Source organism: Selaginella moellendorffii, unplaced genomic scaffold (genome assembly GCF_000143415.4).
Source record: "Selaginella moellendorffii unplaced genomic scaffold, v1.0 SELMOscaffold_88, whole genome shotgun sequence".
Lineage (NCBI taxonomy): Eukaryota > Viridiplantae > Streptophyta > Lycopodiopsida > Selaginellales > Selaginellaceae > Selaginella > Selaginella moellendorffii.
The window spans coordinates 164283-191540 of NW_003314349.1; the positions used below are offsets into that span (position 1 = coordinate 164283).

The window sequence follows — 27258 nt, forward strand, 5'->3', positions numbered from 1 at the left end:
CGCGGACGGAATTCCCAAAACTCCAGCGCCAATTATCGTCGTTACCAAGTGTACAGTTGAGTACCACCATCTTCCGTCGTGAGCTCCTCCCTGGAGAGCTCTGAACAAGGAAGAAGCGGGCATCTTCTTCCAAGAGTACTTGCCTGTCAGTCTCTACACTTAATTTCGATTCCCGAGCTATACTGAGAATCCTGTACTTATCTTCCGAGCTTTTCCGAGCTCTTCACTGTCCCACGGGCTTTTATGCTGTCGCTGGTTGTGTAGCTAGAACGTATTGACTTCTTCTAGCCAAAAACATTATTTGACTTTCTCTCTCTCGGAATCTTATTCTACGTATCGCAACACGTCCGAGTCGCTAGCTCTGTTCAACAATTTGTTTCGTGCGCAAAAGTATACATATTCAGTACCTGGCTGTACAAGAGGCGTAGAAATTTGATTTCTTTGCACATTTCGATCTTAAGCAGTAGCCACCCGCTCTTCAGCGGGTGCAGCATCCCCGTTAATAAGGGTGCACACAAGGTTGCGATCACCATATACATTGTCAACACGACCTGTGGAATTTACCACCTTCAGTACAAAAAAGTGAAAGCTTTACTGAGTCTTACCAGTTGACGGCCAAAACTTCGAGCTTTCAACCCATGTGGCCGGGTAAGCAGCCAGCTTGCGGGAGTAGGGCTTGTTCCACTTGTCCGACAGGACCATAGAGGCAGAATGAGGCGCTCCCTGAAATCAAAAGCAATAAAATAAGAAATGCTTTGACACAGTCGTGAAGTGAAGTTCACCTTTAGGACGTTGTCCGCAGCGTTACATGTGCCATTTTCTATGGCTCGTATCTCCTCTCGGATCGAGATCATTGCGTCACAGAAGCGGTCCAGCTCCGCCTGTGAGACAAACATGATGAATACATGCATAAACAAAACCAGGATGACATATTGCTGTACCTTGCTCTCGCTTTCTGTTGGTTCGATCATCAATGTCCCATGAACTGGCCAAGACATAGTTGGCGCATGAAAGCCGTAGTCGATTAGACGTTTTGCAACGTCTTCAGGCTCTATATTTGCTGTCGCCTGTACAGGTAATCACCAACAGTTAACCCCGACTTCAATTAGCAATGGAACGTCACCTTGAATGCTCTCAAATCAACTATGAACTCGTGAGCACAGGTTCCGTTTTTGCCTCGGAACAATATACGATAATGATCCTACAGGAAAGAAAAAATAGCTTTCAGCAAATGCCACTTGGTGAAAGACCTAGTACCTCGAGACGCTTGGCCATATAATTGGCGTTGAGTATCGCCAGCTTTGACGCGCTGGTAAGGCCCTCTGAGCCCATCATTGCAATGTATGTATAGGAAATCGGAAGAATCAACGCAGAACCCCAAGGTGCCGCTGAAATTGTACCCAGGGGTTGTGCTTTTTCTGAACTTGGTGGTATACCGCCAGTCGATACCTGTTAGGAACTCAATGTTACTGAAAGAAAAAAACAACCAAGAAAACAGAAAGAAAAAACATACCACCGGATGAGACGGTAAAAACGGCGTCAAGTGTTTTTTCACTCCAATTGGACCCATTCCTGGGCCACCACCTCCATGAGGTATACAGAATGTCTTGTGGAGATTCAAGTGACAGACATCTGCTCCGATGAATCCAGGACTTGTAAGGCCAACCTGTGAATGATAAATTAGTTATTTGTTAAAAAAAAAAAGCAAGTCATACCTGTGCGTTCATATTAGCACCATCCATGTACACCTGACCTCCATTTTTATGAATTATGTCGCATATGTCATCGATGCCGTCTTCATACACGCCATGAGTAGAAGGATATGTAACCTGTGAATTGCAACGTTAACTATATCCAGGAAATGGAACCAGACATACCATTAACGCAGAAAGTTTATCCTTGTTCGCTTCGGCTGCCTGTTTCAGTTCTGCTATATCAACGTTTCCATTAGCATCTGTACCGATCGAGACGATCTTCATGCCGCACATGGCTGCACTGGCAGGGTTTGTCCCATGAGCTGACACTGGGATGATACAAACGTTCCGATGGCCTTCCCCTTTCGCCTGTAAAATGCAGTTATAAAAACTTATTGCTACCAATGAGAACTGATTACCTTCTGATAAGCACGAATCACCATCAAACCTGTATATTCACCCGCGGCACCAGCATTCGGCTGCAAAGAGACGGAATCAAAGCCTGTGATTTCACATAGAAAGTCTCCAAGATTTTTGAACATTTCCTGTGAGAAAGCAGAAGCGTTACAACGTCGAATAGAAAGAAAATGAGCACTCGACTAACCTGATAACCACCAGTTTGATCGAGAGGAGCAAAAGGATGAATGTTGGCAAACTCAGGAAACGTAACCGGCATCATCTCAACTGTGGCATTCAGCTTCATGGTGCAGGACCCCAACGGGATCATGCTGTGGACTAGGGACAAATCCTTGGCTTGAATTCTATGCAGGTAACGAAGAAGCTCGTGCTCGGAGTGATATCTGTAAAAATAAACATAAATATCGGATGCAACTAAAACAATAATACTTACGAGTTGAAAATGGGATGTGTCAGATAAGCACTCTCACGGACCATTTCCTTCGGCAATGACGATCCCGCATATGGTGCAAGCGATTCGGCAGTAAAATTTACCTGTAAGTTTTTTATTAAATACAACCAAACATAAAACAGAGAACATACCTGTTTCCCTTTAGCAAATACTTTGAACAAGTTATCTACATCTTCAAGAGTGATTGTCTCATCAAAGGCCACGGTAACCTGGACGAAAAAAATTAAGAGGAAACGAATTATAGCAGCATGAGAATCAAAACGATAGTTACCGTATTCGCGTCTAAGACACGCAAATTGATTCCTTCTTTCGCAGCCGTCTCCGCCAAAGAGGATGCATTCGAAGCGGAAACTTTGACAGTATCAAAGAAAGGGTCGCTACCGACTTGATAACCAAGTTTTTTCACTCCTTCAGAAAACACCGTTGCCAGTCCATGTACCCGATCTGCTATAGCCTTCAAACCCTCTGGTCCATGGTACACAGCATACATAGCGGACATATTTGCCAAAAGAGCCTATAACAACACAAGAGAAATCATGAGATGATGAAGCAACACATATGAACAAAAACCAAAACCATACCTGGGCCGTGCAAATGTTGCTGGTGGCCTTGTCACGTCTTATGTGCTGCTCACGAGTTTGCAAAGCCATACGGAGTGCCGGCTTTCCATTGGCATCAACACTGACTCCAATGATACGTCCCGGCATCATCCGCTTGTATTCCTGCGAGGTGGCCAGGAACGCAGCATGCGGTCCACCGTATCCCAGAGGCACTCCAAATCTCTGTGCCGACCCAACAGCCATATCGGCTCCAATCTCCCCTGGAGGCTTCAAGCACGTAAGTGCTAGCAAGTCAGTCGCCACCACCACCTTTACTCCATTCGCATGAGCGCTCGAAACCAAGCTGGCGTAGTCCGTGATACTACCATCGGTCGCAGGATACTGGACGAGAACACCGCAAACGTCCTTGGAGAACTCAAACTTGTCGGGATCCACGATCGAAGCAGTCATCCCGAGACCATCCGCACGAGTGACGCAAACATCGATCGTCTGGGGGTGGCAGTTGCTAGCGATCAAGAACTTGGGCCTCTTCCTACTCCCGATGTTGAGACACATTCCCATGGCCTCGGCAGCAGCGGTTCCTTCGTCGAGCAGCGAAGCGTTGGACATCGGCAAGCCCGTGAGCTCGGCGACCATGGTCTGGTAATTGAGAAGCGACTCCAATCTTCCCTGGGCGATCTCGGCCTGGTAAGGTGTGTACTGCGTGTACCATCCCGGATTTTCCATGATGTTGCGAAGGATCACGGGCGGGACGATGGTGTTGTAGTAGCCCATTCCAATGTAGGACTTGGCGATCTTGTTCTTGGCAGCCAGATATTTCATGTGGTCGATCATCTGGCTCTCTGTCAATCCCTCATGGAACTTGCCTGGCAGCGACATCGGCCCCCGCTTGATCGGCTTTGGAACCGTGGCCTCTACAAGCTCATCCATGCTCGAGAATCCCACGGCCTCGGCCATTACCTTTTGCTCCTCCGCGCTGGATCCGTTGTGGCGCCGGGGAAAGGTATCGCTCGGACGCAGCGCCTCCACGGAGATGGATCTTGCGGACCATGGCAGCAGCGGCCGGGCAAGGAAAGATTTCGAGCTGCCGCCGCTGGCGCATTGGAATCCGGTGGACGATCCCTGCAAGAGCGATGCCGAGGGCAAGAGCGACGCCGGCCGGATCGACGACGAAGAATGGAGTCGCCGATACAGCGATCGCTCCTGCTTCAAGCGCCGGATCACCCGGCCCGCCTTCTCCATCGCGTCGACCGTGCCGCTCCCACAAACCCTAGACGCCGAGAACACAGTGACCGCCTATCGTAGAGCTCATGAGGGAGAGCACCAGCCAACTTAGCCGAAGATCTCCGTCACCCTAACGGAGATACGGCCACGTGGCAGCCCAAGAATCATCCACGTGGCAAAGCCGTCCAGCTGACAGAGGAGCTCCGTCCGGTGGAACAGAGTCCGTCCCCTCGCCCAGGCCACTCATACTCCCGGAAACTTGGAAACCATAGAAAAATTGTGGGATAAGAGAATTTAGAAAGACTTCACACTATCAAAATGTGCGTCCTCCTCTTTTCCACCTACAATGTATGTGATCCTCCACTCACAGCCACCACTCATCTACCAGTCCATGTATGGCGTGAAATAATCCATATAAAAAATATTTCCTTGATTTTTCTGCTATAGCCTTCCAACATAACTATAGAAAACGATGTGATCCTGTGTGATTTTGTAAGAATAGTGTGTTTAGCCAGCAGAAACAAAAAAGAGTTACATATGATGTGAAAGCTTATTGTTTCATGAAGAGCGAGATGATGTTCTTCTTCACTGTCAACTCGTCGGCCTTGGAGGGATTCACGGCCTGGAAACAAATTGTGTGAGCGTTACAAGGCTTTTTGTGAAGAACAGCAAAGGAAAAAGAAGCTTACCCCTGACAATAGCCTGCTTAAGCGCTCGTGTTCCTTGGCTAGATACTCCTCGCCCTTGGAAGCGATGCTCTTGAGGACTTTCGTGTAGATTGCGCCATATCTTCACGAAACGAAACAGCGTGAGAACCTCTAGCTCGTAATTTTGATCCAAGGATTTTACCCAGCGTCCGAGCCCTCTAGCTTGGCGATGGCTTCATGCAACTTTGTGGAGAGAGATTCCCGCTCGTCAGCTTTGGCAGCTACGAACTCCTGGACAATGTCTTCTAGACTAGAGACAGTTCCGGCCTACAGGAGAAGCGTACACGTTAGAAAATCTTTGCATTCAGCTGGACAAGAACTTACCTTGTCAGTGAGAGCACCTTTGGAATCACGGTAAGTGCCACACTTCTCATTCAAAAACTCCACGAACTCGTCAACCGAGCGCGCATCACAATCCTCCCCAGCCTTGTTGGCTTTGGGAAAGAACTTCAGCGTTGGGTAGCCACTTACGTCATATCTGCAAGAACCAATGTGAAAGTGAGTTCACAATGAAGCATCAAACACTTACTTGGTTGCTAGATCCTTGTGAGCATCCGCGTCAAGCTTTGCCACGATCACATTCTTCTCGGCCTTATATGCGGTTGCGACAGACTCATAAGCCTAGAGAAGAAACACGTCAATGCAACATTTATAAGACGCATAAAAGCCAATTGAGTCATACCGGAGCCAAGGATTTGCAGTGTCCACACCTGAAAAGAGACAAGTTTTTTTCGTTTTAGCTTCGTTGCGAGGAATACCAAACAACTTACCAAGGAGCGTAAAATTCCACCAAAACATCCTTCGTGGGGTCGAGCACAATCTCATCGAAATTGGCCGGGGTCAAGACGACAACCTCCGATGCCGCCACACTCAATTTCGCATTCGCACCTACAAGTGATTCGAATAAACTCAAGGAAGGAATTCTCAAAAACGCAAAAGCATACCTCCTTCTGTGTTGACGAATGCAACAAGATCCTCGGCAGTTCGTCCACCAGAGTAACTACACGAACAAGCAAAAAGTTGGCCCATTTATTCATAACGAGAAGAAAAAAAACTAAAATTACTCTTTGGGTGTGAGAGATCCTTTCGGAAACCACTTGAGAGTGGGATACCCGCTTACGTCAAACTTGGAGCACAAGCTCTTGTGCGCATCGCAATCTATCTGGTTTTCATTCAACCACAAAGTTCCAATTAATCGATAATCACATATGTGAGAAAAAAACTCGCCTTTGCGATCGATAAGTGCTTGACTTTCCTAAACGCCGATCCGACCTTCTCATACTCGGGCGCTAGCTTCTTACAATGCCCACACCTGGAAAAATGCGATCGATTCAAACGAGATCCGCCTAGATCCAACGCTTACCAGGGAGCATAAAACTCGACAAGCGCCGCCCTCTCATGCCCGACCTCGTGATCGAAATTGTCGGGCGTGAGGACGAGCACATCCGATTCCTCGCCCCGCGCAGCTCCAGCGATCACGCACAGAGCCACAAACAAGACGGCCAGCATCCTCGCCATCGAGCTTCCACCTAACCCTAAACCACAGTGGCTCAAACACCACGAGGCAAATCCAACCGTCCGTTTTCAAGATCTAAAGGCCCCTATACGTGCACCTGGCAAACCATCATTGGGTATGACCACGTCACAAGTTAATATAAAAATTGTTTAGTTTCGGGCAGGGACTAGAACTTGGCACCTCTTTGTGAGAAATAACGCCCGGCATTCCTAGAGAAGTTACAAGGAAAGTTGTCCAGTATGATCTAGAAACTTGCGAGTTGTGGAGCTTCTCCTCTAGCGGCGATGTTTCGAGTGTAAGTTGTCCAGTGGCGATAGAGGGCGCCTTTGTTGATGATCTTGATGATGATCTCTGGAGGTTTTTGGACGAGGCGTACCCTCGTCCCTCGAGAGCTTCTGTGGACAATCCTTGATGAGAAAACGAAAACACGCAACTCGCTACGTACCTCTTGATCTGATTCTTTGGTTTTCGTCAGCTTGGTGATGCCCGAGTGGAGCTCGGAAGGCTTACGTTTCGAGCAGGAGGCATCTTTAACTGTTTCTGGTATAGGAGGCTGGAGACAGGAAGTGTGTCATGTAGTTAGAACGAGACAACGAGAAAAATGTACCTGGAGTTCTGCGAGTTGATTGGTGACACTCTCAAGCTCCACTTTGAGCTCCACGACTTCGAGTTTTGCGGCTGTAAGGTTGCTCTCCAGTTTGTCTTGGGCCCGTCTGGCTTTGTCTCTAAAGTCGATCAAGTCCCAGCGTGCATCTTCCAACCGCACCTCGAAGACATCCGCCCTGGCGGACATTGCGTCGAAAGCCACTTGAAGTTTGGTTTTCGAAGTAAGAAGAGTTCGCATTTCCTGCAGTTAAACCATGTCTGTTAATAAGCCAAATTAGAAAGGCATACCCTTTCACCGCTCTCGACGGTTGCCTCGAGCTTCTCTAGCCGAAGATTATGTTGCAAAGTTCTGGTTCGAAAAAAAAAAAAAAAAACACGTCACAAACAAAGCTAAGATCAGAAGTAATTTACCTCTCGCCTTGCAAACGTTCATCCGCTTCTGATGCCTGAAGGTGTTGATATTCTTCTTGCAGCTTCTCAAGCTTCTGGTGTTTACAATTGAGTTCCTCCGTCAGCTTCTCGATCTGGTGGTGTTTGCAGGTGAGCGTCTCCGTCAGCTTCTGGCGTTCACAAGTGAGCTCCTCCGTCAGCTTCTCGATCTTCCGGTGCTCATAAGTGAGGTCGTCCGTTAGCTTCCCGATCTTCTGATGTTCAAAATTGAGTTCCTTCGTCAGGTTCTCGACTTTCTTGTGCTCACGACTCAGCTCCTCCGCGAACTTCTGGTGTTCACAATCTAGCTCCTTCGACAGCTGCTCGACTTTTTGGTGCTCACAACTGAGCTCCTCCTTCAGGCTCTCAAACTTCTGATGTTCACAATCAAGCTCCTTCGAGAGGTTCTCGACTCTCTGGTGCTCAATACTGAGCTCATCGATCACCTTTTCGAGCTTGTGATGTTTACTATTGAGCTCGTCCGTCAGCTTCACTATCTGTAAAACAAAAACAATAACCAGAACTTCTGGATGGGGCAGTTACCTTTTCAGCGTGCAACGCACAAGTGTCGTTTGACGATTTCAATAATTCTTTTAGTCCCTTCACCGTTTCTTCAGTTTTTTGCTTCACAGTTTCCAACTCCTAACAACAAAATATAAATGTAAACATGAAAAATGTAAACAAGAACGCTTACCACAATTTGTTGTTGATAAGATTCAGCTTTCAGTTCAAACTCTTGCACCATATGACCGTCTTCAAGTCTAAAAAGAAAGTTTGTTGTAGTTAAAGACAGTAAAAAGTGCTGCTTACCCGCTTCGAATCTCTTTCTCGATATCTTTTTCCACTTCCGTAACCTTCTGTAAGATCGGATCAAGTTCAGCTCTAAGCTTGTCCACCTGCATCAAACATATAACTGATGAAAGACGCATACAAATATGAGTACCGTTTGGTTCAAAGCAATCTGAAGTCGATTTTCTTTTTCTTCAAGTGTTTCTTCCAGCTTTTTGAGCTCCAAATGCAGGCTGTTCTCTACTGCCTCCATCCGTATGCTCTTGTCAATCTAATAAAAGTAAAACATCAGCACACCCAGCAGAAAATTGACTAACCTCAGAAGACAAAGCTTGTATCTTATTGCTCAAAGCAGAACATTCGCCTTCTTTCTCCTCAATCGCATGTCTTCTTGCAGCAGATACAGCCTTTTCTTCTTCTAGTTTATAATAAACGTCTGTAAGTTCCTGCAAAACTGAACACTTCATATTCAATCAAAATGATTGCAACCTTACCACTACCAAATCCTGTTTAGCCTCTTCTTGCATCTGCAAGGAAGCATTACGTTCTTGAAGTTGACGATTCTGCAACAGTGTAAAGGTTTACGTCAAGTGAATCTAAAGGTATACCAAACATACCAAGTCCTCATAGGCTTGTTGAAGCTCATCCACCTGTAATCTACTTGCTCCGCATTGTTCTGTTGCAGCTCTAAGTTCGATAGCAGTGTTATTTGCTGAACTGACTGCTTTTTCACGCTCCTCTTTCAAAAGTGTGATTTCTTCCGCCGCAGCTTCGACTTGCTTTTCTAACTGCACTATAGTGCTTCTAGCTTCCAGCAGCGAAGTTTCCACCTCATGATAAGCACCCTGCCAGGGCAATTATTAATTTAGAAGTTCTGCATGGAATGAAGCCTCTTACCTGCAACACTTGCAACTCAAAACTCGTCTTTTCCAAATCTACAGCTTTTTGATGTAGTGCATCCTCGACACAACTTAACTGATGCTTTGCTTTGTTGAAGCATGCCATAGAGTCACGTCTTTTATCCGCAAGAGATTCCTTTCTGTCTATATCCCGTTGAAGCAACGTACTCTGACTTCGAAGAGTTTTTAATTCTCTATCAAAGTTTGCTTTTTCAGCCTACAAAGCAGATAAGCGATGCTTACAGAGAAAAAGATATTTCAAACACTTACCTCTAGTTTGCTTTTATCCTGTAAAGTTGTTCTCAGCTTAGCCTCGGTTTCTTTCAGTTTCGTCTTGGACTTTTCAAGCTCCTTTCGCAAACTGTCTTTCTCTTTCTCAGATGGAAGAGCCTTTACACCCGAAAGATCCTTCTGCAGAGCTAGAATTTCGAGTTTCAGTTTAGAGCATTCATCCTCATGGTCAACCTGCAGTAAATATCAGATTCGTGCCAGTATGCAAGAGAACAAGCTGACCTCGGGTTTTTTCGTTGCATCCAGCGCTGCAGCTTCGAGCTCAATTATTCGAGCCTCTGCCAGAGTTATTTGCTGTTGTAATGCATCCTGACACAAAATCATCAATAATAGGTGGATAAAAAAATTAACAGGAGATACCTTCTGGATAGTCAAGTTATGTTTAAGCTCTGCAAAAGTATGGCTGTTAAAGAGACGAAGTTCCTCAAAGCACATCACAGGCTCTTTGACCCCAGCCATAAGCTCTTGAATCCAGCCAGTTGCATGAGACATTGAGCCTTCTATTTCAGCCTTCAAATCCTCAAATGCTGTAGCCAATTGTACATATGATCTTCCCGCCTCATCTTTTTCTCGCTGCGACAAGGTATCAGCAAAAAATTAAGAAATGTTTTTTGTATTGGTACCTCTAACTGCATGTTGCGGGTGGTGATATGTTCAATTTGTTGATTGGATTCTTTTAGTTCTTCATGCAGCTGGAATAATCAATAAGTATTAGCTAGAAGGAAAAGAAAAAACAGTACCCCCTCAAGAAGCTGTTTGGCGCTATTTGCCTGAATTTTCTGGTGCTCAATTCTGCTATCAAGCTCCCGTTGCATATAAAACTTCTCCATTTCTAGAGTTTCCACCTGCAAAGAAAAAACAGAACTAAAAAACAAACCACAAGGCACATGAAAAAGGTAAACCTGGCTTTGTAAAGCTGCGATAACTTCAGCATGGATATCAAGCTGATTTCCATCTAGGCTTTTACACCTCCGATCTCCATCAGTGTGCTTCGCCTCAGATTTGCAGGCTGTGGCCTTCAACTGTTCATTCTCGTGTCGCAGCTTATCAATCTGGAACGTCACTATAAGACAACAGCTCTCAAATGGTGGATCACATACTTCGGAATTCGCAACTTCGTAATCACAGTGTAAAGCCTGATATCGAGCTTGTAAATCCAGTAGTTCCTCCTGCCACAATTGTTAGATCATTGTCTGTCGAAAAAACTAGTTCAGACCTCGTTGGCATGCAAGCGAGCAGATAGTTTGTGTCGTCGATCGCCAACAAAATTCGATGCACGTGGTGGGACAAACGTTTCCTTGTCCCCGCCAGTGACCTCCTTCGAATCGTTCATAGGAACGTCTTCTTCTTCTTTCAAGACCTCGAATGGCGGTGGGAGTTGCCGTTCGCGGTTCGAAACAACATTTGCTTTAAGACTTTGAACCTGTTTACGACGACAGATTAGCTATCAATATTAGCAAACAACATGCCGAATCATACCTCTACTGCCGATTTTGATGATGTCAACCGCGGACACCAGGTTTCTCGACGGTTTGTCTACACAACTTGCAACTGTTGAGAGAAGCCAACATTTTCAAATTTACAAACCTTCTTCATGCTTTTGTCGGTGTGCCGATCATCAACTGCCGAATTGAGTACCATGGTGCTTAAGTTCTCTATCTGTTCTTTCATGCGGCGTTCACGTTCAGCCTTATTTTGTAGCTCAAGTGCCATCCTTTCTCTCTCCAGCTCAATCTGGAGAGTGCCTGATTAACCAGAAGCAAAGGTAGCTGGTCTACAATACCTTCAGCATATCATTGCGCAAACTAAGTACTTCTTCTTCTAAGTGTTCAGAGTGGTTGTCCTGCACAAGATAATAATCAGACGTCATAGTACAAGTGCTTCCGCTAAAAACCTGTAGCTTCTTTCTTAATTCCTCAATTTCTCTTTTCTGTCGTTTCAGCAGTGCGGCATCTGTAACAATCTGAGAAGAACAGAAGTATTGCCTCTCAGAGTTCCAAATACCAATGCATTTTTACCTCGTTCACTTGAGCACAATTAGTTACTCTTATAGCTCGACTGGCAAATTGCAGTGTACCCTTGGTCTCGTCAACGTGCACCTACAAATAAAAAGAGCATTCGGTAAGAAGGAAAAAAAGAGAACAACCTATACCATTGCCGGTGTAACGTTACAGATAATAACAGTTCGAGCATTTCCACCTAAAGCAGGCTGAAGGATCCGCGTTAATTTGCTATCCCGGTAAGGGACGTGACCCCTTAGTAAACGAGTTAGTCGCCCCCAAGGCTATATATCAAAAGGCTCATACCCCTGACTTTCAATTCCTTCACTTAGTTTGTTGATTACAGTTCCGAGAGTCATCAAGCTTTTGTTGATATGAGAACCTTCTTTTAGGCGAGCTCCTTCAGCTCCGGTTTTAGCAACGCGTTCCGAGCCAGCCAAATCTACAAGATTCTGGCCAAAAGAGCTGCGCGGTCAGCAAGAAAAGAAACACTGTAATCAGAAAACTCACCAAAACAGAAACACGGACAGCGTCACAAGTTTGCAAGGCATCGTCCTGACTTCTGTCTCTACTTTCAATCACCTTGAAGAAGAAATGACATACAAAACTCAAATAGTCAAGAAGCACAATGTGTACCATTCTGAATATCGTATGAGACCTGCTACTGTACACATTCATATTTGTCTCGCCAACGTGCCGATGCGCTGCCAAAGCGAAAACACAGTAAGCCAAGGAATGGAGTAGAAAAATATATACCTTCTCCAAAGTCCAGCAACTGTAACACTTGTTCCGGACAAGAAACTATCTCCTCCCTCAACCCAGCAACAAATATTCCACGCTACAGCATGGAGCTTGTTAAACAGTAGTTTCGACTGGAAAATTCTTACCTCAATGTTTTCATGAACTTGGAGTTTCCTGTTCTCCGGAGCCAACAGATCATTAATTTCTTCATTGTAGATTTCCATGTATGATACCCGCAACAAAAACTCTCTATCTTCCGCCTGCACATTGGAAAGAAAGCACAGTCATCTAGGAAGCATCTGGAGCTACTCTACCTTTTGAATGTTGGCAAAAACATCTAGAACTGACAAAGGAACTATACCAGGCTCGCCAGGAGAACCTCTCATGGTGTAAGTTTTCCCGCTGCTCGTCTGCCCATAGGCGAAAACAGTTCCTGGAAACAATTCTCCAACTTCCAACCAAAAGAAGCAAGAACCTCAACTCACCATTGATGCCCTTCACGGCAGAGCTGATAATCGCTTTGGTATGAGCATCGTACAGCTCCACTGTTTTCTCTTCCGTCCCAAAAACGCTGTCTATCATCCAGAGCATTACTCGCAACAGCTCAAAGAGAAAGAATTGGCTATGAGCGTACCGAAGATGTAAGTGTGGCCGGGCAGCACCGTCCCAGTGGCAGCATTGCACAAAGAAATGGCGTTGGATGAGATCTTCCAAGGGCTTCCTTTGGCGGATTCCTGCTTGCTGAGCGGCCGGACACGAATGGAGACTACAATCTTCTCCATCGCGGCACTGGCGCCCTGATCTAGCCTCTCAGCGAGCTCACCCCGGCCCCAAAACCCTGAGGCGCGCGTCCCTCGCTGCTCCTCGGAGCATATCCCTTAGGGCAAATTTGAAATTTGGCGGGAAAAAGGTTTTATCTCAGATCAACAACATCGAATTTCACTTTGGGGTCTAGATATACATGGCTGGTTCTATGGTACAGTGGCGTTCCATCGCTTGTTGGATCGTGCCCATGGAAGCCACGCTTGGAGCATTGCTGGATTACGTTCATTCCACCAGGGTCGGAGAGCCGAAAAATTCCAAAGTTTCTGGAAGAACAAAAGAATTCTCTCAGCTAGAGTTGAGCCAAACCATGGAGAAATCTACTCACTTGGATGCGTCTTGCGGTGCCATCACGATCGCTATCGCTTCTGGCAACATCACCTGTGATGGAAAAGCTTGTTTCTTTTCGCAACGAAATAAAGAACACAGTGTACCTGGTAAGAGTAGTGTGTATGAACGTCGACGGATGACATGAAACAGGATTGCGTGGGATGTGTCTGCGGAAAAAGTGAGTTTGAGCTTCACAGAAAATGGAACGTCTAGTGCTTACGTGAATCCATCCCAGTTGAAATAGGCCACGCTTGTCTTGAGCGAAGAAAATCTCTTCCTCGTCTATCGTCTCGCACTGCAAGTATAGCGAAATAAGTTTCGTTACGTGATATTGATCGCTTACGGTATTGGCAGTCGCTTGTTGCTTCGGAATGATCAGTGCAGTCACAAAGAAATTCCCGCCTTCCTACAATAGCAAAACACTACTATGAAAAATGCGATGCAAGCGCAAGTAGTTCGTACCAGGGAGCCGGCTAAAACCCCACAAGTCTCAATGTTTTTTGACGTGTTGGACTTCGCCATCCTCATAAACTCGTCCATCAGTGAAGATGACTGCAACGACACTCGTAAGCGTCAAAGGAAAAATGAACTTGTAATCGTTACCATATGCAAGTGCTTGGGTTCCTTTGACGGTAATGCATCGATTTCCAACGACAAATCGGGCTCGGTACTAACAGGCGAGCAGCTCTCTTGCGGCATTTCAACTGGAACGGAGACAGGGGGAGGGGAGAGCTGATTGACTAGATCAAATTGCGAAGGTGGCTCCACTGGTTGAAGTAGAGTCACGACATCTTCATCCTTTTGGTCCAAAACAGCTTCTGGAGCCTGAGGTTGAGTGGGCGGCGTTACACTGTTGAAAAACAATACTTCAGCATCTTCTCTTCTTTTTCTCTCTCGGTAAATGACCAATACCTGTTGGTTTCCGGAGGAGCGGGGTCGAAAAGGCATGGATATTGGATCTAAATTTCATGTTGTCAATGCCGAAGTAAGTACAATTTCGCAAACCTTAAAAGGCTCCAAGGGCTTCGAAATGTGAGGCTTCGAGACGAGAAAAGAATGTCTGGCTATGGTCTCAGCACTGGGAGTGGGAAGCCTCCACGACCTGCATTTAAACAAAGGAAAACGCTAAGTACCGCATAAAGATCAGCAGCAGACATTACTAACAACTTGTTTTCGAACAAGGAAGCCTTATATACATTTCCGTTATTATCTTGAGAACTTAGAACAGGTTGTTGTTTCTCCTGGAAACCAAAAGAGCTCGAACAAGCATACAGAACAAAAGCAAGGCATACCTGACGAAGAATCGCTTGCCTAGTTGCCAGCTGATTTCTCGCACGAACCAGCGACTGTACATCAGGTTTTAGCGTTTCCAGCTCTTGCAAAGCCTCCACAAGTTTCTGAGCCACCACTGATCAGATTCATGAGCTCGGAGGAATAGAAGAACTCACTTACTCGTTTCAAATGCAACTTATCCAGAGGGTTGCTTCCCAGGTACTGTCGATGATCCGGAATGGTTTCCGACACCAAGCTGGCGTACCGCAACAGCAACACATAGAGCTCCAGTGTATTAGCCTCACGCCTATAGACACTAGCCTGCCAAGAACAAACCCCAAATCACTGAGCGAGAATTCTCCCAATCCATCCTCCCAATACCTGTTTGAGGATGTTATCGGCTGTGCGGAAGTAGATCCTAAGCGACAGGCGATGATCCACGCGCCGCCGGGGAGCGAATGCCTCCACCGAGAACGCATTGCCATCCGCTGGCGCCATTGCGCTCTCCAAAAACCCTAGAAACCAATCCCCTGTTGAAGAGAGAAGAAAAAACAAAGAAAGTTCTTGCGTGTAAACCAACGACTAGGATCGACCAATCTCGGCCGTCCAAATCCTGCATAGAGATACAAAAAAAAAGACCAAAACAAAACAAGAAAAAAAAACTTCACACTGTTAGAGAGAGAATAAGAACAACAACGTAGAACAAACGAAGAACACTGGATGGACGACTGCGTTTACAAATAGAAGACGATGTGAAGATAGCTGGAAAAAATTCCGCGCGTTAGCCACCATAATCTTTAGCCGAGAACTTATCTTCCGGGTAGTACGTTGCCTGGACGGTCCTCTTGTCAAAGCTCCGGCCTTGCAATCCATGCCGCGCCTTGAGCGCCGAGACCAAATCCTTGTACTCGAGGAACACCTTCCCGAGCCCCGGAGCTCCATCGCCGCGAGGAATCTCCACGCTCACCAGCGGCCCATACTTCCCACACTCCTCCTTCATATCCTCGATGATCTCCGCGTACTCCTTCTCGTCTCGCAGCATCTCCTCGGACACGGCGTTGCAAAGGCACACCACCCGAGTCCCCAGCTCCGAGCTCTGCGGGAGAAGAACGAGCGCCGGGTTCCCGGACGAGTTCGTCGCGCGGTGGACGCGCAGGATCTTCCCCTCGAGTGGCTTCTGGTTGAGCGCTGCGCAAGCCGCGTCGGTGGAGGCCGGGTTCTCGTAAACCGCGAAGCCATAGCCTTTGGACTTTCGAGTGTACGAGTCCTTGACGATGTCGAGCGCGCGGAGAGCTCCGAATGGTTCTAGCAGCTGCCGGACCTCCGCGTCGCCCCACTCGTAAGGGAGCCCCCCGATGAAGATCCTGTCCGGTCCATCGGCGTGAGCGCGGTAGACCAATCCAACTTTGTCGAGCCGCAGAGACGGGCTCGGCTGGGACGATCCAAACAGCATGGCGTGCTCGGGGTTGTAGTTACTGGGCCTCCGGATCCGGACTTGCGAGCCCTCGAAGATGATCCCGTCCAGAGCCATGGCGTTGCTGGCCTCCTCCACCGAGCGCATCTCCACAAACGCGTAGTTCTTGGCGTGGTCGATGAAGACGCTCACCACGGCGTCGCCACCCTGGCCGTAAGTGTTGCCTTCGATCACTGCCATGGCGTGGTTAAAGAAGGTGGCGATCCGGGCCTCGTCCACCACGGCCGGGAGGCCGCCAACGTAGACCCGGCGAGCCGGCTTGGTGATCTGCGGCATCTGTGGCATTCGCAGCACCACCGGGAGCTGGGCGATCCCGGCTGGAAGAACTACTGGTTGCGATGGCTGGACCTGGACCTGGACCTGCGAGGATTGCTGCTGCGATGGCTGGAGCTGCGATGCTTGCTGCGATTGCTGAAGCTGCTGAGGCTGTGCTTGCTGCTGTTGATGGTTTTGGTTCTGGCTCTCCGATCGAGAGCGCGATCTAGATCGCGGTGGCGATGGCGATGGCGATGATTTCCCACTGCTGCTACTGTCCCTTGTTCTTCTTCTTCGCCTTCTTTCTCTACTGCCGCTACTACTGCTGCTCGGGGATCTATATCGCCGGGGACGAGGCTGGTAAGAGCTCCTACTGTGGCGTCTACTGTCGTGGTTCCTATAGCGATTCCTCTCCCTGGACCTGGAGCGCATTCTCCTGTCGTCCCGGGAGCGCGAGCGGGCTCGCCGCCGGGAGCTCCCGCTGTGCCTGTGATCGTCGCTGCGGCGGCGCTCGTCTGGATCCCGCTGGCTCCTGCGGGTGCTGCTGGACGGAGATTTTACCTCGTTGCGCGCGGAATCGCCGTCCGGCTTGGATGGATCTGAGGTAGCGGCCCTAGGCGCCATGACGCTCAAGAACCCTAGCTCTTCCCCCCTTTGTGTGTTTAGTACAGTAAGATAGGGTTCTACCTATAGTCGAATCGATTCGATGGCCGCGGCCTCGAGCAAGCGAGCGCCCGCAAGGATTGTATCGCATTTCAATCCCTTCCTCTGGATCATCGCATTCCAGAGCGCGCCATGGCAGGCGCAGTGGCGAAATCTCCTGGCCGGGGTCTCGATCATCGCCATCGCAATGCTCGATGGCGCGAATCTATGCCCTGGATTTCCTCCACCGGTGATGGCAGCATATACCCGGGCCGGGCATCTCCATCCAATCGAAGAACACCGATGAATGATGGTAGCGATGGATTCCAGGCAAATCGAACGATGCCAGCTCTGCCATGTCAGGCGGGGATCCGACGGCTCCGGCTGCCCGCCACGCCAGCAAATAAGGCGGGTAGGGTTCCAAGCTCTAGGGTTTGGTGTGTGTGGGAAGAAGCTCTGTGTCGAGGTAAGCGGCCGCTCGCCGGCTCTTGTGTCTCTCTGCTGATTCTCGGCGCCAGGATTGCCTCCAGATTCTAGGTATCCTATGCTGTTCTGAGGCGATTTCCGGGGTATGGCAGGGTACGAGGACGATCCTCCCGCAAGAGAGCAGCCGCAGAATGGGTCGGCCTATGATCGAGAGGGCGAGAGGGATCGTCACAGCCGAGACAGGGATTTCGGCGGCCGGGATCGCGAGAGACGGCACCACCGGGACAGGGAAAGGGGCGACAGGGGCGGCGAGAAAGAAAAGGAAGAGGGCCGCTACGACAGGGACAGGGATCACCACCACCGCAAGGGCGGCCACCACGATCGCAAGCACCACAAGCGCCAGTCGAGATCACACTCGAGGTCCCGCGGCAAGTCCCGCGAGCACGACCACTCGAGATCGCGCTCGCGGTCCCGGTCGGGGTCCGAGGATCGCCGGGCCAAGAGGGCGAGTGGATTCGACGTGCCTCCGACCTCCACGACGCAGGTGCTCGCCAACCCCCCCGGCTTCTTCCCCGCGGTGATGCCGCCGCTGGCGGCCTTTGCCATGCCTCCGCAAACCATGACCCAGCAGGCCACTCGCCACGCCCGCCAAGTCTACGTCGGCGGCCTCCCGGGCCTCGTGAACGAGCAAACCATCGCCACCTTTTTCAACCAGGTGATGGTGAATGTCGGGGGCAACACCGCCGGCCCCGGGGACGTGGTCGTGAACGTCTACATCAACCAGGAGAAGAAGTTCGCGTTTGTGGAGATGAGGACGGTGGAGGAGGCGAGCAACGCCATGGCCCTGGACGGGATCAGCTTCCAGGGCGTGTCGGTGAGAGTGAGGAGGCCGAGTGACTACAACCCGTCGGTGGCGGCGAACCTCGGCCCCAGCCAGCCGAGTCCGAGCCTCAACCTCGCCGCCGTCGGGCTCACCCCCGGGGCCGGCGGCGGCGTTGACGGCCCCGACAGGATCTTTGTCGGGGGCCTGCCGTACTACCTGACCGAGCCGCAGATCCGGGAGCTGCTGGAGTCGTTTGGCCCGCTTCGTGGGTTTGATCTCGTCAAGGACCGCGAGTCCGGGAACTCGAAGGGCTATGGCTTCTGCGTGTACCAGGATCCAAACGTGACGGACGTGGCCTGCGCGGCGCTCAACGGGCTCAAGATGGGGGACAGGACTCTGACGGTGCGGCGGGCGACGGCAAACGGGCAGCAGGCCGGGCAGGATCACGCTCACATCCTCAGCCTCGCCAAGAGCTTGACGATGAACGGCGTGTTCCCGGACGAGGGCGCGACGAGGGTGCTGTGCCTCAAGGAGGCGGTGCTGGAGGCGGAGCTCATCGAGGACGAGCAGTTTGACGAGATACTGGAGGACATGCGCGACGAGTGCGGCAAGTTTGGGACGGTGCTCCACTTGGTGATACCGCGGCCGTCACAGGCGGCGGAGGTGGACGGCGTGGGGAAGGTTTTCGTGCACTTTGAGGATACCGGCGCCGCGACGCGGGCGAGGATATCGCTCAACGGCAGGAAGTTTGATGGGAGGGCGGTGGTGGCGACTTACTACCCGGAGGAACAGTTCATGGTGGGGGATTTCAGTGGTTGAGTCGAAGAGGATGGTCTGGTCGACAAGCACAGGCACAGGCTACACACTCGAGAGAGGCAGAAGGGGAAAAGCTCGTTTTGGTCGGCTGGTTTTGTTTCTTGGGTCTTGCAATGATCGAGCGAGACTATGGTTCGTGAGATGGAATTCAAGGGGTACCAGCCGGGCTGCTCTTGTAGTGTTCTCACGGTTATCTTTTTTCTCTCTTTCGTTACTACTTGATAAGTTTGCGTTTGATGTGTAGGAATGAATGGGAGGAGCAACCTCCCAGGTATGTCTCTGTTTTACTTTTCTTTTCTTTCGATTTCACAGAACTTTGGAGTTGTGCGTTCCAGTACTATCCAGGTACACTCTTGGATCATATCCCTTGGCTAAAGTTTGCTAAAGTCTGCTTCATTGTAGGATATGTGAAAGGAGCAACGGCATGTCAATTGGAGTATTTGTTCACGAACTGGATGATCTCTCCGTACGAGTAAATCCATTTCTCCCTCGACCTCTGGAAACGGCAAGGAATGGCCTCGATCTGGATACTCGGCAAGCTTTGCATCCTTGCCAGCTTTCCGGAGCTCTTGGTAGTACTCCACTTGGCGGCTGTAGAGCACGTCTCGAGATCCCACCAGCAGCAGCGATGGCGGCATTGGATCGATATCTCCTCGGCACTCGGGACTCTGCAGTAGTCATGGTCGCGGCTGGCACCCTCGGGGAGACAAAGTCGCCAGAGAGCATCGCAGGCCGCGAGCGTGAGAACGTCGGGCCGCTGGAGCGACTGGATCTCGGACTTGGATCTCTCCTCGGCTCCAAAGAATGGATGAGTCCTTGATCTCCAGCGGCGAGAGATCGCAGTGGATCAATCGGGCAGCTAGCTGATGCCCGGGAGAAATCCGCGTTCTGGAGCCAGGGGTCGCGATCCACGGGCGATTGCTGGGCCTGGGATTGAAGCCACTGAAGAGACACGAAAGAATCGTCGAATGCCACGGGGAGGCGATGCTCCGGCGCGAGCCTGTGGGCGACGGAGACGACGATCATCCCCATCTTTTGGGAGATGGCACCGCAAAGATAGTGGAAAATGTCCAAAGCATGGGAGAAGGCGGCGACGAATCCACCGCCATGGAAGTAGACGAGTAGCGCGCGCTTGCCGGTGGTAGCCGATTTGATTCGAGCCCATATTCCCGTTCCTCGCTCCAGGATCACGCCCTTGCATCCAAATTCGCCCTTGTTGAAGCTCGGACAATCCGGGCACTGGGGCCTCACGATCGCTGAAGAGCTGGACGCCTCTCACATCGCCCAGCAGCTCGCAATTGGCCATCGCCCACACAGAAGACTTTGAAACGAAGTATTGGAGAGGCATCTGTATATATATAAAGCGAGGAGCGGAGGTCCGTAGCCGTCTGATCGCAGGCACGTATCCACGGTGGGGGAAAAATAACGTGTAGCAATGCTCTCCTGGGCACATGCCACAGAAAATTTAGGGTTGCGCGCAATCATTTAGAAGATGTAGGATCTTGCGCTCAACAAGTTGTAGGCTTCTATGGCTTGTGCTTCTGAAATTGACCAGCACTAGAATTACTCCAGATAGATACCAAGAAACTAAGTTAAGCATTGGCACTGAGCGCAATTTTCCTTGTGCGACAATCAGGAAGACGAAAATCTGTGCCAGCAGCTCCACATAGGTGTCAGTAGCTGGAATGCTGGGAGAAGGTGGGCTTTATGTTATGCCAGCATTGGGCATTGGGATCATCTTGAACATGATGGTGTGGCATTGCGATAGAGCTGGAGGGCGAGCTAAAGGTTGCTTGGAAGCTAGTTTTCTGTAGCCATGGGGAAAGCGATTCAAAGTTCTGAGTTTAGGCTTAAGTTTGCAAAGAACTTCCTTACTTCCTAACATGGTGTTTTGGTGACTTTAGTCACTGAGAGCAGCTTGATGCTGCATTGGTGTTTGCCGGCCAATGAAATTGGGCATGCTGGCTAGGACGGTTTGACACTGTCAAAAAGGCCACATCACGATAACTGTTGGGACAAGGTTCCATGGCTTTGTTGGCAGTTGTGTTTGACAAGAGATTGGAAGAAAAATGTTCTTTTATGTGTTCTATTCTTTAGCATGAATGCATTTCCAATGCAACTCCAACACTTGAGTTCTAACGCTGCATTGCTTTCCTTAACAATTTGATTTTATTTATCAAAGAATGGATACTTAACACACTATAAACCAAAATTATGTTATTTTATTATATAACTTTAGCTTATGAATACATAGATAATTTAGAAATATAGTTTTATGACACTAGAAAACTATAAATTATGAGTGCATGGAATATAGGAATGAAATATAGAAATATGCATATCAATTAACCCAAAAACTCTAGTTTATATATAAAATTAAGTACTCCAGATTAAAACCAATCCAATTTTTATTAAAATCTCAGTACACTAATATTAATATACAACATTATAATTGTACATTTGTACCTCACATCATCCCCTCCTCTCAAAATGATAGAAGGTAGTCAAGTTCTTTGGTTGATAGGCTAAAATCTAGAGGAATATTAAGATGAGGGATTGATGAATTTATAGGAATTGTTTCTTATCCCTTTGTATGAAGCATTTTAGTCAATGCACATGCACAAATTAGCATATTGAACATTTGGGAAAATGAATTAGCATAATGTCATTCACTTTATACTTCACAATGGACAATAATAAGAATTGTAACATTGTTATTGTCCCATTTATATGCAACTTAAGTGTTTAATAAAGTTTGGTAGAATCAATGGAAGAATGTTCATTATATATAAATCTTAGAATTTAACTATAAACAACCTAAGAGAACAACTCAAAAGATAATCCATAAAGTTCAAATATAGAAGGAAAGGGCCCATGAACAAGAGTGCACCCCTTTTTCTAATTGGTTAAAGGTTTTGAAATATTTGAAAATAAGCATTTTTGGGTTTGAATAGTATTAGGCTAGTGTAAGCAACCAAAGGGAACGACTCGAGAGACGATCCATGGGGTTCAAATATAAAGGGAAAGGGCCCATGAACAAGAGTGCACCCCCTTTTCCAATTGGTTAAGGGTCTTGGGATATTTGGGGTTAAGCGTCCTTGGGTTTGAATAGTACTGGGCTGGGTGACCTCCCGGGAAGTCCAAACTCAGGAGCTTTACATTTGGTATCAGAGCGGTTTCGAGTCCGACTCTGTTAGTTGGCTAGGGGAATCACACCATATATTGATTGACATCTGGTTGGTCCAGTTTGCTCCCACTGGGCTTGACCCGAGGGGTAGAGTGTCAAGAGAGCGGGGCTCTTAGAAGAGTTGTGGCTCTCAGCTTCCGTTCACAAGGGCGTGAGCTTGTAGAGAAGCGTGGTGAATTGTAAACAACCAAAGGGAACGACTCGAGAGGCGATCCATGGGGTTCAAATATAAAGGGAAAGGGCCTATGAACAAGAGTGCATCCCCTTTTCCAATCGGTTAAGGGTCTTGGGATATTTGGGGTTAAGCGTCTTGGGTTTGAATAGTACTGGGCTGGGTGACCTCCCGGGAAGTCCAAACTTAGAAGCTTTACAGTTAGATGACCTCTTAAGAAGTCCAAATTCATGAGCTTACACTAGCATTAGCAACTTGTGGCAATTGCAAAGGTAAACCCAAACTCAGGAGCTTTACAGTTAGATGACCTCTTAAGAAGTCCAAATTCATGAGCTTACACTAGCATTAGCAACTTGTGGCAATTGCAAAGGTAAACCCAACTTTATTGGCAATATTAGATCATGACAATATAAAATTTTTTATGGTGAAGTACTAATGGAATTTTGTACCCTTATGACATATGTATATTGAAGAGACAGCAAATAATCATCTTAATTCGAATGTTGAAAATTCACATACTTCACAATCATCTTTAAGAAGGTCTGAACAAAACATTCCACTAAACTATTTATTTATGGATAATAAGCACTTGTGAAAGTGTGATGTATCCCCAGCCGAAACATTAAAATGTGAAAAATCTTAACTATAAATGCAAGACCATTATATGAAAGAATCCATTTTGGACAAGAATAGTGGAACAACATTTGATTGAGGAGGAAATATTTAACAGTTATCACGGATGCACTAGCAAAATCACTAAAAGTCAAGTAGTTATATGTAATAATAACATAGGTTAGGGTTATGAGTCAGCTAGCATTCACAGCTATAATTAGCTTGGTTACAACTCTTCAATTTAGGCCATGGCACTACTCTATAGTTGGTGCTACCATTGTGGTATGTGTGTGGTTGACTACTACCAGCTTTGTGTGTTCTATATACAATTGTCAAGAGCAGGTGTGGTGAGTTCTTTTGAGTTCTAGCAGTCTGATTCTAACAATCTCTAGTAACTGTTTATGCCTCATATCTGTGAAGAACGAAAACAAGAACTAGTTCAGTCAAAGTTTGGTTTGTTTTTTTCTTATTTTGTAGGGTGGTGGACATGGTATGGTGCAATCATGATGCATGGTGACCATGGCTTTGGCACTTATGACAAGTAGCAACTTCTAAAACTATAGTTGTGAAGCTATAAAATGTGAGCTTACAATACTCCCAGCAAGAACACCTAAGAGTCAAACTTTCAATCCCAGTAAGAACACCCAAGAATAGGTTAAGGCAACCCAATTATTTTGATTTAATTTCTCAATTGATAACTGTTTAGGGATTCTCATGGTGCTTGTGATTGTTTGGAGTGGACTTTTGAGCAGTAGTTCAGTTCTCATAAGAAAGTGCTAACATAAGTATGAGGTTTCCTCCAAGAACATTTGCATCCTGGACTGGAATTTTTCTTCATTATTTTATTATATTAATATTATATTAATACTTTTGTCTAGTACAAACTATAGCTATAAATAATGTTTTAGTTACTAAGGTGGACAATGTAAATAGAAAATATTCATAGTTTATTAAGAAACTATATATAATAACTCTATAAGGGGTTAATGGGATTCTTGTGGGAAAAGGAAAAGTAATTAACTAAGAATTAAAAAAATAAAATTGTTTTATAACTGTGGTAAATACAGGTCTATACATAAATTATGATAAAAAACACCATTTGAGAAAGGTTAGGAATATATATACTATCTTTGGGACAAGATTGATGGTATTTTTCTCCTCAAAAAATATGCATGAATGTGTTATCACTCAATCATACAAGAGACAACTAATGAAAAAGAATCCCCAAATGCACACAAAGTTGTTATAAACAATACACCTATTATATTACATGATATTAATGAAACACAGACTCGCATATATGTTAGACTCCTTGGAGGAAGATGTACATGCTAAGGATAGCATTACATGCGAGTTTTTTGGTGACCTAACCCCAATGGACATTGACAAACATGAGGAAGTCCTTAACATTTCACATGTTATTAAAATATTTGAACTAGTTAATGTAGAAAGAAGAATGTGAAATCAATAAAATCGGTTGATACAAGTAGAAGAAAAACTAGTACATAGAAATATATTCTACTTTCAAATAAAACATGGAATTAATATATTCTTTGAATAGTGCCTTTAGGATCTTAGCAACTTGTTAGAAATTTTAATTTGATAATTGTCTATCTTAAAACGATATTCAAAAGGAAAATAAAAAACATGATAGCTAAAGAAGCTGTTTTATGAAATAGATTGTGTTTACAATTGATGTGTTAGTGGAAGATAATATGTTCACAAAAAATGAACTACTGCTCACAAATGGAATTATTGTTGATATGTTGGTAAAGGAGAAAGTATTCACAAATGGAGCTACTACAAATGTGTTGGTTTGAAGAGAAGGTGTTCTTAAGTGGAGTTACTGATGGATTTATAAATGTTGAGCATACTAAAAATATTGAAGGAAAACCCATTCATAATGTACATGATAAACATAATGTTTATGGTTTATAAGCCCAAAATGGATGATCCAGAGATAGTAAGGAATCATTGTTTACAAGTGAAGGTCCTATTGAAATTGAAAAGATTATAAAAAATGAGGAGATAATATTGACAAATAGAGTAGAAATGTTAAGTCAAAATGGACTTAAAGAATATGAACTTGTCTAAAAATCTGGTGTTGAAAACAAAAAGACTATAATTCAAGCAATACAACATCAATAGAGTCCATACATACTTGAGTGTATTTTTAGTGACTTTATATGACCAATATATATTAGAAATATGTGGCAAGCATGTTAGTCCACTTCTCTCATACTAATTTAAATGATAGCAGTAGTTCTAGAGGAAATTATGGCATACAAAAATCTAAAATATGCTATTTAATTTGAGGTTTTTTATATCTACTTTTAATGACTCATCTTTCCAGGAATAAATTAATTGAAAAGCATCCATGGCTTTCATCTTCATTCTTATGCACACATCAATGGCAAAAACCTCCTTGTTAGAACTAGATATGTATATGTTTTCCTATATTTAACTTAAATTCCTCATCTTTCCTAGTAAGTGTTTTTTGGGACCTCCTTACCATGAATGTTTATGCTTCATATAATTTATATTTATCTGTTTTAAAAAATTTATGCGGAAATAAAATTATGTCTTACCTATCTTATTGGGAATAAAAAATACTAAAGTAAATAAATCACCAACAACTTGCATAACAGAGAGTGCATAAAGCAATGTTAATTCTTGAAAATACACCCATTTTAAAGGATTATTTGGCTCAATAATTCTAGAACCACATTAGCACCCTAACATATGAATGCATAAAAATTTTAAATTTGTTGCAAAAATTCGTAAACCTTAGTAGTTTGAGCACTTTATTTTATGCCCATCTTATAATGCTCAATAGTGATGATGTAAAGTTAAAGCCAAAATTAAATAGTCTTTTGTGTCAAAAAGATCAATGTACTCAAGCTTAAAGCTTATGCACTATATATCAAGCAAATCAATATTGGAATTTTAAGCCAAATTTATGATGTGTTGTATAATAGACATTATATTATAAAGATGAGAAGTTTTATTAATTTTAGTTGAAACATCCAAGATGATTTGTTGTGTGTGTAGCCCACCAAACTTTTTCACTATTTATTATATAAGATACTAAATTACAATTATTTAGTAATTTTAAATAAGTAAAAAAATAACAAAAAGGACTATTTGAGCAATATTGATTAATAGACCAAATTACTATACTATTTTCAGTATATAATACAATATTACCATCATTTTGAATTTTAAGAAAGTATAAACCATAATAAGTTTTTATATTCTCTGATTTCCATGTTAATTTTTTTTTTGAATAAAGTGAAACTTTGCAATTTGATTCAATTAATAATATATTTTTTCCATTTGAAGATCTTAAAAATTGTCCAGTAAAAAGAATATTATTTTTAAATCCAGCATTTAATGTTGTTAAACAGCTCTCTTCAATGAGTATATTGTTATTTGATAAAAGTGAATCTAAGAGATTTTTATAAAAAAAGAAGGAATATTGAAGTTGGTAGTTAGGATTCATAATTCTACAAGAATTTGAACGTGCATTTCTTATAACATCTCTATAACCATTTATTATTCTATATAAACCATGATATAAATTATTACCTGTTAAATCTTCTCTATCTATGTTAACACAATATCTATTAGGTACACGTTTAATTTGTGTAACAATAACACCTCTTGAAGTATCATTAGATAAAGACCTTTCATAATTATTTGGATAATTATTTCTAGATCTATCTACTTCTGATAAAAGATTATATACTTGATTAATAATTACTTGAATTTCTTCTTCATTTAAAGTGTTATTATTTCCTCATTAAACTACTGTTGTTATCTGAATAAAACAATACATGTTTAAAAAGAAAATTTTAAAATATATTAAAATTAAAACTAACTCTTTCATTGATAAATTTTGAATATTTCAATTTTAATTTAAGGATTGTTCTAAACTAAGCATAACACTTTGAAATTTATAAGGACCTCACTTTTTCTAAAATAATTTTAAATTGTAGGATAATTATTATTCAATTATTATATTTTTATTACATAGTTTGTAATTTTGGAATTAAATTTTGTATTTTGAACTATAGAATTATTCTAAGGATTGTGATTATTTT

General features: G+C 45.2%; 6 protein-coding genes across 11 annotated transcripts; 1 reads left to right on the forward strand and 5 right to left on the reverse strand.

Moving 5' to 3' along the window:
* Positions 1–376: 376 nt before the first annotated feature.
* On the reverse strand, positions 377–4462 carry LOC9637558 (glycine dehydrogenase (decarboxylating), mitochondrial). The gene is made up of 15 exons (XM_024662219.1): positions 3144–4462; positions 2834–3076; positions 2694–2771; positions 2545–2645; positions 2299–2494; positions 2114–2239; positions 1878–2063; positions 1716–1829; positions 1514–1666; positions 1258–1449; positions 1124–1201; positions 942–1067; positions 783–881; positions 606–723; positions 377–551 (listed from the first exon to the last, which is right to left on the reverse strand). Exons 1-15 carry the CDS (start codon positions 4362–4364, stop codon positions 457–459), a joined length of 3126 nt encoding a protein of 1041 aa, XP_024517987.1. The 5' UTR covers positions 4365–4462; the 3' UTR covers positions 377–456.
* Positions 4463–4752: 290 nt separating this feature from the next.
* Positions 4753–6617, reverse strand: LOC9637559 (probable protein disulfide-isomerase A6). The gene is made up of 11 exons (XM_024662223.1): positions 6417–6617; positions 6281–6365; positions 6118–6215; positions 5998–6053; positions 5824–5941; positions 5736–5763; positions 5583–5674; positions 5378–5531; positions 5196–5320; positions 5036–5135; positions 4753–4968 (listed from the first exon to the last, which is right to left on the reverse strand). Exons 1-11 carry the CDS (start codon positions 6569–6571, stop codon positions 4897–4899), a joined length of 1083 nt encoding a protein of 360 aa, XP_024517991.1. The 5' UTR covers positions 6572–6617; the 3' UTR covers positions 4753–4896.
* A 2-nt stretch (positions 6618–6619) lies between these two features.
* LOC9637561 (kinesin-like protein KIN-7O) lies at positions 6620–13147 on the reverse strand. Of its 3 annotated transcripts, none has more exons than XM_002988386.2 (35): positions 12959–13147; positions 12810–12899; positions 12639–12757; positions 12471–12584; positions 12340–12421; positions 12220–12287; positions 12094–12165; positions 11890–12035; positions 11736–11838; positions 11602–11682; positions 11478–11546; positions 11367–11426; positions 11171–11317; positions 11063–11119; positions 10800–11006; positions 10684–10752; positions 10486–10635; positions 10324–10428; positions 10207–10275; positions 9944–10156; positions 9806–9892; positions 9563–9757; positions 9291–9509; positions 9011–9238; positions 8888–8956; positions 8711–8839; positions 8548–8664; positions 8415–8500; positions 8299–8365; positions 8148–8246; positions 7587–8101; positions 7464–7524; positions 7177–7416; positions 7015–7122; positions 6620–6964 (listed from the first exon to the last, which is right to left on the reverse strand). In XM_002988386.2, exons 1-35 carry the CDS (start codon positions 13104–13106, stop codon positions 6845–6847), a joined length of 4509 nt encoding a protein of 1502 aa, XP_002988432.2. In that variant the 5' UTR covers positions 13107–13147; the 3' UTR covers positions 6620–6844. The 3 variants fall into 3 exon arrangements, with proteins under 3 accessions (XP_002988432.2, XP_024517986.1, XP_024517985.1); XM_024662218.1 differs by having other exon boundaries at positions 7587–7699; positions 7775–8101; positions 11367–11546; XM_024662217.1 differs by having other exon boundaries at positions 11367–11546.
* A 72-nt stretch (positions 13148–13219) lies between these two features.
* Positions 13220–15521, reverse strand: LOC9637562 (AMSH-like ubiquitin thioesterase 1). 2 transcript variants are annotated; one of them, XM_024662222.1, is made up of 13 exons: positions 15130–15521; positions 14929–15069; positions 14769–14873; positions 14641–14717; positions 14482–14578; positions 14389–14435; positions 14080–14326; positions 13939–14028; positions 13820–13882; positions 13697–13771; positions 13581–13643; positions 13475–13527; positions 13220–13412 (listed from the first exon to the last, which is right to left on the reverse strand). In XM_024662222.1, exons 1-13 carry the CDS (start codon positions 15244–15246, stop codon positions 13238–13240), a joined length of 1350 nt encoding a protein of 449 aa, XP_024517990.1. In that variant the 5' UTR covers positions 15247–15521; the 3' UTR covers positions 13220–13237. The 2 variants fall into 2 exon arrangements, with proteins under 2 accessions (XP_024517990.1, XP_002988433.2); XM_002988387.2 differs by lacking the exon at positions 15130–15521 and having other exon boundaries at positions 14769–14884; positions 14929–15040.
* LOC9637563 (splicing factor U2af large subunit B) lies at positions 15403–17130 on the reverse strand. Its single transcript, XM_002988388.2, has one exon. It carries the CDS (start codon positions 17099–17101, stop codon positions 15530–15532), a length of 1572 nt encoding a protein of 523 aa, XP_002988434.2. The 5' UTR covers positions 17102–17130; the 3' UTR covers positions 15403–15529.
* Positions 17131–17258: 128 nt separating this feature from the next.
* Positions 17259–19398, forward strand: LOC9637564 (splicing factor U2af large subunit B). 3 transcript variants are annotated; one of them, XM_002988322.2, is made up of 2 exons: positions 17259–17585; positions 17698–19398. In XM_002988322.2, exons 1-2 carry the CDS (start codon positions 17273–17275, stop codon positions 19185–19187), a joined length of 1803 nt encoding a protein of 600 aa, XP_002988368.2. In that variant the 5' UTR covers positions 17259–17272; the 3' UTR covers positions 19188–19398. The 3 variants fall into 3 exon arrangements, with proteins under 3 accessions (XP_002988368.2, XP_024517988.1, XP_024517989.1); XM_024662220.1 differs by having other exon boundaries at positions 17561–17585; positions 17638–19398; XM_024662221.1 differs by having other exon boundaries at positions 17564–17585; positions 17650–19398.
* Positions 19399–27258: the final 7860 nt, after the last annotated feature.